The 16,022-nt window shown below is 38.4% G+C and overlaps 1 protein-coding gene across 2 annotated transcripts in view; it reads right to left on the reverse strand.

Annotated features, from left to right (window-relative positions):
- Positions 1-16,022, reverse strand: part of LOC134002202 (RNA-binding Raly-like protein) — a 60,720-nt gene that overhangs the window by 7,574 nt on the left and 37,124 nt on the right. For both annotated transcript variants that reach the window (XM_062441502.1, XM_062441503.1), the window contains exons 2-4: positions 9,402-9,477; positions 8,256-8,303; positions 4,574-4,752 (exon numbers count right to left, since the gene is read on the reverse strand). In XM_062441502.1, the coding sequence (XP_062297486.1) occupies positions 4,574-4,752; positions 8,256-8,303; positions 9,402-9,477 (303 nt within the window). The remainder of the gene's footprint in view (positions 1-4,573; positions 4,753-8,255; positions 8,304-9,401; positions 9,478-16,022) is intronic.

The raw sequence follows: 16,022 nt of genomic DNA on the forward strand, positions 1-16,022 counted from the left end.
CGACTTTAAGATGGGCTTAGTTTCTCCTAATTCTAATTTGTACACTCATTTTAATGATGGCATTTCACGTGCTTCATCACAGACTGCATACTGTCATCTCTTAATACTCTTAGTTTTGGCTATCATATCATAACTCTGAGTCACACTTTCTTAAGGGAAGAACATCTCATTCTGGCCAACTGTAAAGTTAGCTATTTGAAATTGGGGACCTGCTGCTTTCAATTTGAAGATTACTGCATGGCTTACGTCCACCATGCTGTGCAGTGCTGCTGAAGTTTGGCTCGACGGTGCCAATGTGTGAACAAACTACTGTTATCTTTCAGTTGCCAGTAGATGTTTGGCATTGGGTTGCTTACACTGAAGGATGATCTGCCTGGCTGTGTGCATATTGTATATTTCAGGAAATAGTCTTGCATTATAAAATGAAACAGCATTAATGTTATCGTGATGACGATGCGTTTTTGAGCTTATCCAGTTGTCCGAGAGTCTGAGGAATTATTTGTAATACTTGCAAGTCGCATGGTTTCCTAATATTTTCTTAGAAAGAAAGTGTGATGGTAAATTCTCAGGATGTTTCCCGGGGGGAAAAAAACAAAAACTATAATTTTGTGATAAATATTATGAGGAAAATTGAGACTATTGGTTCACTTCCATTTTAGTAATTCAAAATAAATGGTAGCATAATTTAGGTCAACGACAAATCAGGCTTTTCCAGGGATTAAGGTTTCAGCAGTGTGAAAATTGTCAACTGCTTATAAACTTCATAAACTAAATTCAAACAAGTATCTCATTCTGTGATTTCCCTAACATTGGTGTTAAATTAGTTATTTCCAGAAAAAGTATCAGGAAATTTTGAGACCCATTAAATAAAGCACTGCTGAATTGTTGTGTAACTCAACGATGCAGTGCAGTGAAATTACCTCAAACTTCATCTATAGAACATAAACTAGCATTTCCTTGGCATCAAAAGTGTTTCATGTTCAAGTTCAAACCAATAACAATTCCTTCCCTATTTTAAATTTATGTGTCTGTTTTTTTTCTTCCATACACCTTGCTAAAGGTTGTTTTGAAATCAAATATGAATAAAACATGGCGTGTATTGTACTGCGATGCAAAATAGCATTCGGTCTCTTAATCCAGTCTAGTTTCTGAACACTAAGCTGGAATTTTAAAAACAACAACAAAAACGAACTAATATCAATTATTTTCGATTGCATTTTTAAATTTCATACATTCGCTGCAACTTTGCCTGATCATTGCCTCACTAACAGCAATGCAAGAGAAAGAAGGGGCACGATTTTCTCTCCCACAGCTTCTGTTTACTGCCTTATGAATAATTGCTCTCCCCCTCTTGCTTTGCTTTAGGTCTTACACTATGTGTTCACTCCACAATACATTTATAAAGTTTTGAGTAGATGAAGCGTAACTTTATATTGTAAAAGTCTTGAGTCTTAACCTTGATATGTCATATGCAAATAACATCTGCTGAAAATATATTTAAAAAAAAAGTTCTATCTGATGGACGTCACCATTAATTCAGTCTGGTCCGTCTCACAGCTGCTCAAACGAGGGTGTAGTCTTTAGCAGCTTGAACTGAACAGATTAAAGAATTTGGACCATAAAGTAATAAGATAATCTTATTCCTTAACCCTCGGCAGCTGAAATGTGCCATCTTTTGAAAGGAGGGAAAAAACAGACACCACAAGTGGAGAAGAAAACATAAAATTCTCTTTGACATCTATCAGATTCTGTCAAGGCTGGAAAGAGGATGGATGGGCGCTCGGTAAACAAACCCACGAGTTCCTGTAAAGATTCAGCCGGAAAATCAAGAGGCAGCAGACATGCATGGAATCAAAACAGTACTTGTATATGGTATCTTGTCTGCATTCAGATGTTTAAGTTAGTTTATTTCATGTATATTTACACTCACACCACATCTCAATGCAGACCTGCAGTCCTTTCTATGTCTGCATGCTCCTGTGAATGAGCTAAACTGTTGCATAAAACATAAACATCTAAAGTGTGAGACGATGTCTGCGCATGATAACATTTTCAGACATATTAGCTCGCAGTAAACTAGATTTCCCAAAAGGACATTTTAATCTTTCAGAAGAATTCATACTGAAAAACAACTGCCAGGTAAGAGCTGATGCATACTCTGCGGTATTTTTCAGTATGTAACTTCCTTAAAAAGCAGAAGCAGAATGATTCATGTGTGCATGAGAAAGACAGAGAAAAGGGGGAATATATTGCCACACTGAAGGGCATACACATAGGGAATATGTGTGTGGAAATCACAAACACTAATCTCATGTTGTTCTGTCAAGCAGCCATCAACTGCAAAGCAAAAGAGCAGCAGAAAAGTAACTTTCCTGGAGTCAAAAAAGGAGGGAAAATTGTGGATATTAAAGGATATCTCAGTGGTGGGACTCACTGAAGTGTCTCTATCTGCCTCTCAGTATCACCTGCTTCTATGTGTGCAAACCAGAATCCACGAATGCACACGTCTACTCGCATATACCCCAAAATACACACTTACTTCCTGATTCCAACATTATCTGAGCTCGCTCTGGGCAGCTTACTAGTTGTCCTTTGATGATAAGAAAGTGTGGAACAGTCTCTAATTTATCGGCGCCTCCAGGCCTTTTTTCCTTTTGTGCTATCAGTCACATAAGCTGCGGAAAGAAAACATACACATCCTAATCCAACATGCCATCTTTAGATAGCTCGGGTTTAAGGGAAAGGGAGAAAAAAAATGACATTGTTATTTAATAAGCATAAGGAGAGATTTAGGGAATGAGTAATGAATCTAATTTTAGGACCCTTATGATGAACCACAGAACTTTTTATCTTGGGGCTAGTGAGGATCTCTTGAATCACTGGTCTACGAAGATTAAACTGGACAAAGAGTTTTGGGGCTGGTGATGCTGGTGTAATTCATACTGAAATAAATAGTTCTTGAAAAGTCACCAGCTTGGACATATGAACTTTAGAGATGCCATGTTTTATTGCTTTTCTGCAATGCACCAATATATACAAATGTCACCAATAAATTATAATAAAATAAAATAAACCTGTATCTATACTTTTCATCAACGAGCAATCTCCACTGCTTGAGAACACTATTGGATGTGTTAGAACGCTCTGGGTATGTTCAATCAATGAAGCTCTTTTCAGCTTACAACTCTAGTTTACATTCTGACATCGAACCTATCGTGTTATGTACCACACAAACACTTTGAAATGCAAAAATTAAGAAGGTTGTATTTAATTTATAAAAAAAAGATTATTATTTATTCAAAAGACAGCTGCCTGATTTTAGGGCGAGAAGGAGGTTTGTTACCATATTTGGGATGGTGTCTCACTTAGGTCTATGACTATCTGTGTAAACCATTATAAAGCTGCATGCATCATTAATACTTTCATATAAACTATGGGCCAAATGGATGTTGGTGTTAGGTTTAGCTTGCTTGGGTGCTTGAAACATTGGGTTTCAATAACATTTTAATAACATTTATTTCCATATATTTCCTTCTACATTCACAGTGTTTGCTTAAATAGGCCAAAAGTCCAAACATGTCTTTGAAAAACTGACTGACGAAAATAGATTATGAAAGTCAAAAGGGGAAAACACAAATCTATCCATCCTCATGAGCCATGCATTTGATGGCTGTTTTTTTTCTTTTTTCTCTGTCTCCCCTCAAGTGAATCATTACTCGTACAGCCCAAGTGTTTCAAACTGCCCACCCTGTTGTTTGGACAAGCTAACCTTATTTTGCTGCCCAATCTATCTATGCCAAAGTCAGTACTGATTTTTTATGGTACTGGCAGGGGCAAATTAGTCTCCCAAACATACAGCAGCACTGCTTAGACAGAGGAGAGAATTCATTGACTCTGTCCAAAAAGAGGATAGGAGATGGGCTTTTTTTCCCTTCTCTATAATACCAACTGCAACTGGGTCCTCCTGACAAACCTTACCAAGCTGCTTGTGCTGATAACACTGGCCCAGACAGGCAACAATGAAACAAACACAGTAGCCAATTACACATGCTACGGATAGACAACGTTTAGGAAAACACAGCTGACCACAGCTCCACAGAGATGGCCCCAATCGCACATTAATTACATTTAGTACATTATAATGCATCACCACTTAATCAGAAGACCAATGAGATCCAGATGGATCCTGGATGACAGGAGTAACACTGTTTGCAGAATGGGTGCTGCTCTGAAAGCTCGGATTATATTTGTGTTTGCGGTTTAGTGTTTTTGCTGTACATATCAGTGTGGGGTGCTCTGAGCTGCCGGAGTGAATTAAATAGCTTTTTATAGTGTGGTGGTGCAAGTAACACAGCAAAATTATGCCACAGCTTTTTTCTTATGGAGAGAGGGTTTTAAGATTTGCATTACGCCTTCAGTCTTTTTTGAAAATGAGAAAAAATGCCATTAGTGTAATTAGCCAGTGTTCCTGTGGGGAAAAAAAGACATTAAAAAAAAATAATATATATATATATAATCTGACTAGTCTACAGTAAACACAAGACAAGAGTAGAAAGCACCTTATTGTACATACGTTTGAGCCCAGAGGAGGATGATGTGGGAGGTCTGGAGGATGAAGAGGAGGAAGAGGAGGTAGTTTTGACGGGGAAGGAGGTCTTCCCACGGCGGGAGGAGGGAGCGAGCACCCTGGAGCGTTTGAGAGGGATCACAGCTCTGGGTGGGGGAGCCACTCGGCCGTGGTAGTCAAAAAGCCTCAAGAGAAGAAAAACCTATACTATTACACTTCACCTCTAATACCTTTTCTATAAGTCAGTGTCTATTATAAGGAAGCCTTCAGCATTCAGAAAATGTCTGTCTAGTGGAGTTGAAAGATTCACCATTATCTAAAGCCCATTATCTGTTGCCAGCATTGTATCTCAAAGTAGATTTTCTATGTATGGTTTTACTTTCTGTCTTTCAATCAACACACATAAGCAAAAGGCAGACATTACAATTAAAATCTACCACAAACCTCTTTGTGTAGAGCTATCCAGACCAATATATGCATGCAAATAATCACTTCACATATCCTCTTAAATGTGAAGAGGATGAAAAGAAGAGGGTGTTAATGTCAGATGAAGTGCTGTTTGTGACTATTCTCCATGACAGTAGATGTCTGTCACAGCTCTCAACAAGTTTGACATTTAGAAAATGCCTCCACAAACAGGCACTATGATCACTGGTGGATAAATGAGAGAGACAACAAGTGCTCTTTAATCAGCATGTTTGAGTGGCACGCTTGATCTGTTCCACCACTGTGACAAGATGACTGTTTGAGGGTGACTCTGTGGGGAAGGTTATTGAATTAAATCTAACAATGGATTTTTAAACAGGAAGGGTCAAAATCTTGAGGGAAAACCTGTTGACCATATGCTAAACCCATCGCCCAAACAGCTGCTGTCCAATCATAGATTACCAACCATACTATAAGTAGGCACACCAGGTCTGTCAAGCTTTGCATTTCTTAATATATTAAAGTGGCATGTATGGGGCTGTAGTCAGAGGTTGGATAATGGTGTTTTTTCAACTCTTTCCAAACCCCAAAATCACAAAAGCAAAAGTGTAACAAATTAATTAAAGCGCGTTCATCAGCTTTGATGTTAGCTTCAAACATTAGCATGGCTGAATAACTAGACTACTAACATTATAATAGTCACCGGCCAATGAGCACATTATTCACCATCAACATTAGTTTGGATCTACAGGTTCTGTTTAAAAAAGCCCTGTTCACCACTATCACATTGACTGGGGGTATAGAGTAAGATTGACAGCTTTGTGCTGCTCTTTATTAGATTTGAGAACGTTTAGACTACAACAAACCGAGCCAAAATACCCAAGGTAGCGTAATGTTTGCCTTCCTTTCATTGCAATGTTGAACGTGAAAACATATCGTATGATAAATATGAAAAATATGAACAAGTGTGTAAGCAAAGCCTCCTAACAGGGTTATGTCAGAGCAAAATTCTTACATTTTTCTTTATTTTACTTGAGTATATATATGTATTGAACCCTATTGGCTTTATTAGAGATAGTCAGTCCTAATGGGGAGCTGAAGTAAAACCAAGCGGGGAGTTCCGGTCCTCTGAAATGATGCCAACGCGGAAGTAACTTAAAACTGCATTCTATCAAAAGGCCACCAGGGGGCGACCGTTTTGGTGTCAAAAGGACTTCCGTCTCTATACAAGTCAATGGAGAATTCACCAACTTCTCACTTGATTTCTAACATGCTTATAATGTTGTATCTGCTAAAAGGGTACTTGATTGTTGACTATTATTTGCTAAAGATAATCAAAACTGAGGTCATTATGTTAAAAGAAGAGATGTATGGGATTCTGCACTAACTGAGTGAATAAGCACATTAATGATCTGATAAATATAAACTACAATGTATGTGACTAAATATACCATACTTTTATTATTATTGCGAAAAGAATGCAGTAAGAAAAGCACCTTAACACCATTGAAGTTGAAATGACCTGTAGAGGTCGCTGTTTGAAGCAACCAACAGTAGCTGAATGATCTGTGCCAAACTCTGATTGAAAAAAATCTGAGGACTGAGTTTCAAGGCCGATGACGGAATGGAAAAACTCGTGCCCATAATAAGGCCCGACCAAGTCGAAGTCAGGTGCAGCAGGGACAAGAACGAAAAAGCTGTACCACCATATTGAATGGTGCCAAGAAAATGAGATAAGGTTGTTTTGAAAGAAAGATGATTGGTTGAAAGTGACTTCACTGTGGGGGAGTTGACGCTTTCCCACGGAGGTCAGCAAAATTAGAAGTATAAAAAAAAACTTTTATCTGAGATCATTGTATAATTTCTGCATAGACATGGTCTGTGTATGTTTTGGTTCAGGGTTCTAGTGCTGGCAATAAAACTCTAACTGCATTCAGCTCCTGGTGATTTTTTGAGACTCCAACATCTTTTGAACAACGAAGTAGTAGAGATTTATTGTGATACAACACATTCTAAAGCCAAATGATGTCATAAGTAACAACATTCCAGCCCTGGAGACAAGCCTCTGTCAACAGTATGTGACTTGACTGCTTCGTATCTTTAGATAAGGATGGTAGGTAATATTGTTGTTCAGTAGTGGTGTTTTTAGCGACTTTTGATGAACACCATTTCATCAAGTCCTAGATGTTTGTGGGCTGTAATGACTCAACAGAGGAGTAGCGTCCATGAGCGAGGAGCAAACGCTTTATGCATTTGTAGAGAGGCAGCGGTTACAACTAGAAAGTTGATCGTTTTTTCAACCTTTAGTTGTGATCTTTGCCGTCTACTACCTTCCTACTTCTTTAGAAGAAAGCTTTGGAAGCGTTATGGATACTGACATAACCCAAGTTACGTTGATGTAAGTAGTGTGCTGCCACGCTTGCAGTTGGGTTTTTTTTTTGGGGGCTGTAGTTTTTTCTGTGCTCACGAAGCAATCTTTATCTTTGTTTAACTTCATTACAATCACGACAATGTCAACTTCTGATAGGAATTGCTATAATGAAATCTTAAACTGTATTAGAATATGTAAAGTAAACCCAGGAAAAACCTTCAATTTTTCAGAAAGACTGATAAAGGGAGCACTGAATAAGAGATTACATTAAATTACAGAAGCTGGTGGAACACATATTAGCCCGGACATTATGCCATGGCTCCAGCTCTCTATATTAGGTGTAACTAGGTGAACCCAATAGAATAATGCTCTTTCCATGTCGTCTATATGGATCATCAACTGGTGAGGTTGCTATTTTGCCTGGGACATGAAGTTTTAAACTCTCTTTTTCGGCACAATAATGTGTAAGTAGCTATAAAGTTAGTAGTTAAGACCCATTTTACAAGACTGTTGTTTTGTAAAAGGTCAGGTGTAAAAGGTCTGACTTTTTAATGTCAGGCGGCAACCAACGGTAATCAAAAACGTATAAATCATGGAGCTAATGCTTGCTTAATTAGTTAGCCGTCTACAGCTGTTTGAGTCTTTGAGCAAAAGTTGACAGTGGCTTTTGTCTACAACAGTCTGAAATCAAGAACCCATTGTTTAAAAAGAGTACATTTTCAGCTGTAAATCGACCACTGTTATTATTACAAACTGCAAATGTGCCTTGAGAGAATGGAAAGCTTGACAGGCTTAGTGACAGTAAATACAAGAGGGGCAAGATGTAGAGAACGGTCATTTGTGTCCTAGTGAAATCTGAAATTCTTATAATAGTGTGAGAATGATACATACCTGTTGTAGAAATCATCCCTGTAGTACTCGTAGTCGAATTCATAACCACTATGAGAGTGAAAGGCAGAGAGACAGGGAAGGGCAGGAGGGGCAGAGAGAGACAGGGAGAAAGAGATAAAGAAAGCGATGGGTTGTAAGGACCCATTTTGGATCTGTCAAAACTAAGTAAGCAGATCAAACTCAAGCTGTTTTGACTCGAATGGACACGCTCTAGTTTATTCTTAAAGCTCACCGCAGGTTAAGCAGCAAGCCTAAGCCATACTGGCATGCAAAGACCACAGATTAACAAAGAAAAAAAAGAACATTTGCAGAGGGGATGTACAGCCAAAGAACGAAAGAAAAAACCTTCTCTTAGAACCTAGAGAAGTAAATCAGTGTTAAGTAGACACTGAGGATGGCAACTAATTTAGAATTCAGAAAGAAAAATAAAGAGAGAGGCAAAGAAGGATCCTTTTTGAAATCTTGCTATTCTTACAGGAATTTTAATTAGGATTAATGTATTACTATTTCAATTTAAAGTGGTGTAGTGTTGGTTTTTGCCTCTCCTGTTCCCGCTCCATAATTACCATATTACACCCTGGCTGTTTTCAGCTGCAGCTATGAAATGCAAATGAGGGTTCATAATAACACAATGTACACACTGATGAATTAGTAAAAGAAGATGTGTAATGCAACAAACTAACAATTCAAAATGGAGTAAATTGGTGGGAATATAAACTTTGCCAATGGACAAACTGTTATAGAAAGGTATCCCGGTGAATAGAAAAACATGTCTGCTCCTGTGTCATGTTAGACTCCAGTAAACAAGCACTGCTTTGATCAGTTTGTGACCAGGAGATGTGTACGGGACAGAAAATCAGGGTCATGCATAATGAAGCTTATACAACAGCATCTCCTTTGAGCTTTACAGGCTCGTGCCGAACCAACTCCAGTCAAGGCTGGGATATGTGGAGTGTATTAAAAACTAAATTAGAAATTCAAGGTTCAAAAGAAGAAGAAGACGGAAGAAAACTCCCCAACATAATAGGAATCTTCATATTCTAAATGGGACTCCACGTTTACATCAGATGGAGCAGCAGCATGTGAAAGATTGTTAAAGGGTAATGACAAGAAGGAAGAGCATGTTGTAAGGAGGACAAATCTTACCTGTAAACAGCTGAGAGCGGCCGTTTGGAGCCCGCTTTAGGCCTGTAAGGCTTGGGCTCACCTGCCATGTTTATGTCTGAAAAACACACAAACAAATCACTTGTCAGTCATTTTTCCATTACAGCAAAGAGTGTTGTGTTATATATATATTATACATATAGTTATATTACACTGTTATTAATCATGTATGAACTGTTAATACACCAGTTATAGATGTGGTATTGCCATGTACATACATTGATACAATTTCAATGTCTTCATATCCGCTAACAACCCACTACTGCATGTTATTAACTATTTATTAAGTGTTTATATACTGCTAATAAGTGCTAAAAAAGGGTTTGACTGTTTTAGATTTGATTATTAAATATGTAAATATTTGATATTATTAAATTCATAAATGCTGGAGTTTACCCAACAGAATGAAGGGCATTACAGGATTTCATTCAATGTGCATTAAGTTCCTTTCTTCGAAAATCCTCACACAGAGCGACGGCTCATGATGGTAGTGATGGCACAGCGTATAGCTCAAAGCAGTGCCTAAACACAGGAGAGCATGAAAGTACTACTTCAAGATGAAGAGAGTAAAATATCAATGCAAGCTCTCCTTGAGGTCTGACATTTTCACTGTAAAACTGAACTTTTCATTTAAATAAGCAACACACAAAGCAGCAGCACTTTAGGACACATTCACTAATGTTAAGGTGCAATGTTGGAGCCAATTTTCTAAGGTGAGACTGGAGATGTTGCTCTCGTGCACTGGGAAGATTATAGAAATAAAATTCTTGTTGCAAGGCAGGAGAGAATCCTTGAAAACACAAAAACAATGAAAACTAATTAGTATAAGAAAGCTGTGTGTAAAAGGAGCTTTGATTTTTGTTCTTTCGTTCTTTGTGTAAAAAAAAAAGAAGACCCGTACCATCAGGTGTACAGCTTTGTGAACAAGCCAGTCAGTGATGCAGAATTTTCAAATCGCTATCTGTGCATTGCCAAGGGTGCTGCAAGGTCCTCGTATTTTTGTGCACAGTCTAAGTGGCTTCTGGGAGAGGAGCCAGGGGGTCAAAATAAGCACCCCGACTCAAAGTGAAACACTCAAAAGCAGAGCAAAATCAGCCCAGAAACTTTATGGCTATAGCAGACGTGAAGCTATATCTCGCAAAATTAAGAACATGCATGAGAATAAAACCTTCATCGGTAATAAAAAGTAGAATCCTCCTCCTTATCTGAGGTCAGTTATGAATAAACAGCACAGACGAGGCAGAATAAAATGGATCACTTGAAGCAAAAAGCGAGAAAAAACAAACACTGCATAGTCTGACAAGAATCCCATCATCTGCTTTTTATATTATGTTTGATATCACACAACCCATTTGCATTTATGTTAGTCAGAAAGGCGATCAATCAATCAACAAGGTGCCCTTGAGCCATTCAGCCTAAACTCGACATGGTTAAGTCTCTCTGGGTAAGAGTCTCGGCTAAGTGCCTCATAGGTATGTGAATCACTTCAAAAGCACTTTTTGACAAATTTTTATTTTTTGCATACAGCCATGTTCTCACTATCATTTTGTCCCTTCCAGCAATACACATTTGCTTAAATAATTTATGCGCCTGCCCTCTCCCTCCTCCCCCATCTCCACCTCAACACCAAACACGTAGAAGCGCCCCAATCCCCGGGAGTGAAATTGCACTGGGGTGAAAATAAGCTTCTGGCAAACTCTTGCCTCCTTCTCCCAGTGGCTGCTCTCACGACAAATAGGATTAAATCCTGGTCTGTTTGTATACTACCTACTTAGACATGCTAGAACACAGACTTTTTAACGCAGAGCTGCATGGCCAAATGAGTCAGTGAGCATACTTGATGAAGCACGTTGGGATTGACCGTGAAGCTGATTTAGGAGATAATAATGATTTCGCTCATTAATCTGACGGTTTACTTAGAGACACATTAAGATCAAACATTTAATTAGACCACAGCTATCCAACTAAGTATATCTGGTATCAAGAATCTCAAGCAATCAATATATCCTGAACCTTAGATCTTCTTTTTATATAGTGTTACTACAGCATGTAGGGTCACATACAGTACTCTGTTCAGCCAAATCCTTGTTACACTGCAGGGCAGACACTAACAATTATTATTCGTTTGGCCTAACAAATTTAAGAAAAAAGTGAAAAATGCCTAATTTCCCTAAAGCATATTACGATATTTAAAAAAATAATAATTTCAGGTTTAGTTACATGAGAAATTCAGAAGCTGAAACTAGGGAATGGCCCTTTAATATATAACAAATTATAGTAGTTGCCTATTGCCTATTAACTTTATTAAGATAGACTCATCAATTAATCTACTGATTCTTTTAGCTCTATTCCTAGATACTACTGCTGTAAAAGTAATCTCAAAATTTCAAGTGTGCACACATGATTGGGTTTTAGTGCGTTAGTATACCAGTTATGTTTCTATCATTTGTCTTATAGTTTTTTCAGGTCTACAATATTGTCTGCATTCAGGCAAAACTTACACTGTAGCACAGTATACAGCATTTTCTGTGTGAATAGCATCTCGTTATGTTTCATAGAGGTGTTATTTCTTTTTAATGATGTCAATGATTTTAAGGAAACGTTGACCCTGAAATAAAACCTTGGACTGCTTCAAACAACAGCTACTCCTAAAGAAGTTTTATTAGTTTGGATTTGAATTCAAACAGCACCTAATGGTTATTTTCAGTTGTAATTGAATTGGTCAATCACTTCTTCAAACAACTGATTAAACATTGAATTTACATAATGACAGAAAATGCCAACACAGTGTTCTTGTTTACAAGATTAGACCATTAAATTGCTTGTTTAGTTCGACATATTACAGAAAGATATTCAATAAACAATCATATCCATCAGAGAAAAGCAACATTTTATGTCTTAGACGCTGAAACCAGAAAATGTTTTATAAATGACTTTGCAGTTTAATCCATCAACATTGCTGGCAATTAATTTTCTGTTATTTGTATTAGCATGATCAAATGTTTTTTTTCTAGCCTACCAAAAAATACAGAACTACTGTCTACTTATTTGGTTTCTAAAAGTTGGTTTAAATCAAGGTCATATTAGCAATCAGCAGCTTTGATGCAAAATGTGTTTTTGCAAACCTCCTTCAAACTTCATTGCCACATTTTCCCACTAAATCTCAGTTTGTCCATCTACATACATGAAAAGGGGCTTAGGGGCTTACTACTATATTTGCATGCCACCTTAATAAGGATCCTTGATGCATTTTTGAGCAAAACACTATCTGTGCAGCACTGAGGGCTGGACTTATGTATGATTACGCTGTAAACTGGATCAGGGACCAGAGCTGTGTGGATTATTCAGTTGTGTGTCAGCTATTCTTCTGTTTACCATCGGTTTGTCTGCTCAATCTGCAGTGTGGTCACAGAGGGAGGTGGCCGGAGCTCCCTGCGGTGCTTAACAACTTACACAAAGGGTTGCTAAGGGTATGTTGCATTGCTATGGCTGGCCAGCAAATAGAACAAAAAACAGCTCAACCTTGCAGCCTCATGAACATACATATGATGCAATTTGAATTTTGCAGCCCCGTAATTATTTATAGATATGTTTGAGCTTGACTCCTGTTTTCTATTTTCCAGAGAGGGAGGGTGTCTGTTTGTCAAAAAAACAAACACAGACATGAATAAATATTTAAGGTAACACCCTTATTGGCTGAGGAATCATGGAAGGGGGGGGGGGTCCTGCAGGTAAATAGCATTGGAAAGACAGAGGCACAGATCGTAAGTAATCACTGTAGACAAGACCTGTGTTTCTCTGTCAGAAAAACAAGGATCCGTGACTCCCCGGAGGAACCTGCCCATGTGTTTTATTGGTCTCATTTGTTGCCTTACATCTCTGTCTCCCACAGACTACCCTTACTCATGCCTCCTGCTCTGCCCTCAGTCTCGCCATATCCCTCAACGTCTCTTTCTCTATCTCCATTCCACTCATTTTCTTTCCCCCTATCACCTTCAATTCCCTTGCACATGCACTCACACAAGATGGCTTGTAGGGCCTTTCTATTCGACACCTGTGCCGCCAACGAAAACTTTGCCAGTCTTATTCCCTCCATCCTTTCATTAGCAAGGGATGAATAGCACCAGAGCAATGGAAGTTGAGGATTTGAATAAATCAAGGCTGTACACTGTGCCATATGGCAACATATTGCAGGGGAATCATTGGGATGAGAAAGAGAGCTCCAGTGAAAATCAACAGGAGCCAAAAACATAAGGAGAGGGTGACTCTGTTGAGAATGCGGGGAACAGGAAGACACCTTCATATTCCTTCCAGGAATATGAATGAACTACTGGAGCAGACACAAAACCTGCTGGTCCTGCTGAAGCCACAACAAATCAGACCGCAATCTCTCATTCATTTCATTCCTCATCTCCGTCTCTCTCGCTCTCTACGTTTCTTCCTGAGAGAGATGATCTACCTTCTTTTTTCACTCCTCTCTGAGGAAAGAAAAAAAAAAAAGAGGGGAAACCAGAGGAGGGAAAAGCAGCTAATAGCCCCAGGCTTCATAGGAAAGCTAACAGGCATGGGTAGCAGGGGTCAACACAAAGTCAGAGAGAGGGAGAAACGGCGAGATTGTGTCTCAGTCAGCCAAAGATCCTCTTTGTATTAATGTGGGCAGAGTGTTGGAAGATGGATGGAGGGGTGAATTCCTTAAAATATATTTCTTCTGCAAGACACTGTGCTCATCGCCGTATTAGAATAATGACATGCAATCACTCAGCTTTCAATAACTCATTTTGCACAGGCTTCTCTTTAAATCTGGTGATAAAGAATATTGTTTTAACATATGTCAGGCATTACACGCTCAATACCATTTTAGACGAAAAACCTATTAACAGTAACTGATGTCCTGGTTATAAATAACACTAATTATATGGCCAAAACCACATCAAAAGCAGTAATTTGCATGCCAAACTACCTTTCTTCCATGTCTAAATTCCTCACATTAACCTCGCAACCAAAGCACAGCTGCTTTTTTGTACGTTTTTGCTGCTGCAAATGGCCTGTTTGGACACCTGCTGTGGTGCAGCACAGAAGCTATAATTGACCAAAAAAAAAACCAACTGATGTGAGTCAGTTATCCCCTTTAATACAGTATGTCTGGTTCCTAATACAGAGAACAAAAATAAGCTAGCAGGGATTTAAACAACACAAAAGGTCCACAAAAAAGAATTTAAAAAATCACCATTAATTGGGTTTTATACTAGAATTAGTTCATTTTTGGGAGAATATCTTGAGAATGAAACAAGAGGAATACAAACTGGTGCTTTTAACAGACATGTACATTTTGAGATGCTATCAATATATAATGAAATTGCAAAGTGAGGGGTTATTTTGGGATCTGGAAGTTAAAGGTTCTTTATCAGAATCAGAAATTCATTCTTATCTGTGGCCATTGTGCTTGTGTGCTTGTAGTGTGAGACTATTGCATTTAACTGATGATAAAAATGAAACTAGTGGCTCCCCTTACCTCACAGCTGTTGGTTTGAATGCAGATTTGATGACAAAACAGCAACCATTACAGATTTATTACAATTTATCACTAAAGCTAAGCCAGTGATATTTATTGGTCTTGTTAACCACTACAAGACCTTGTCACCATCAAGGTAAAAAGCGTCTTTTGTCTTCCCGATTATCTAAAAAGCTTTGCCGTTCCCTTTTGAGTTATATCGCAGACACGCAGCACACCAACCAGGTGACTGACTGCAATAAACTCCCTTTCAGACATATCAGCGAGGACCTTCATGGAATGAGAAATGTGATATTTTCTTTTCCAAAAACAGAAGAAAATTCCCCATAGACCAGAGCTGATGCCTCTCCAACACATTTGTCACTTTTTCGCTTGGGTTTTCTTTCATTTCATTCTCTCCATGCAAACACCTATGTCTATTTGATGAGGTAAACATTAAAAGGCCAAGAAAGAGGAAGAATGGGAAAGAGGGTGTAAGAGAGTGCAATACACAGGCATATGCTGATCATTTCTCCATTGAATGAGGAACTCTGGCTCCAATCTCCCCAGTGTCTTAATTAATTGAACAAAGTAATGATGCAAATTGTTGTTGTTGAAGAAAGTGAAGGAGCTCAATCAGCAGGTGATAGACGTATAGAAGGAACAGGTAGGGATGCAGGAAATTACTTTTCCCGCTGGCCTCAGCCTGATTGTCTTTCACTTGAACTCGACACTGAAATGTGAGGCTGGGCCAGTCTGCGAGGAATCAGGGGGTCTGAGATGAAGGAATTGCCTCATGTAATACCCAACACAATACACTATAAATCATTACATTTAATTTACTGAAAGTATAGCCCCTTGAGATGTAGCATTTAATTTTCAAGGGCATCCTATATATGCAAATACAAAATACATAACATTATATAATCAACATGCACTGCAAATACCACATCTTGCTCACCCTCCCCACCATCCCTCAGCTGTTGTGCAAGAGAAGCTGGATACAATGACCCGTAGCATAAATTAATTACATTAGTATAAAGAGCAACTGAAGCAGTCTGTCTTCAGATTATTGTAGGTACACACAAATTAAAACAATAAACAGGTTGTTT

This window comes from Scomber scombrus, chromosome 20 (assembly GCF_963691925.1).
Source record: "Scomber scombrus chromosome 20, fScoSco1.1, whole genome shotgun sequence".
NCBI lineage: Eukaryota > Metazoa > Chordata > Actinopteri > Scombriformes > Scombridae > Scomber > Scomber scombrus.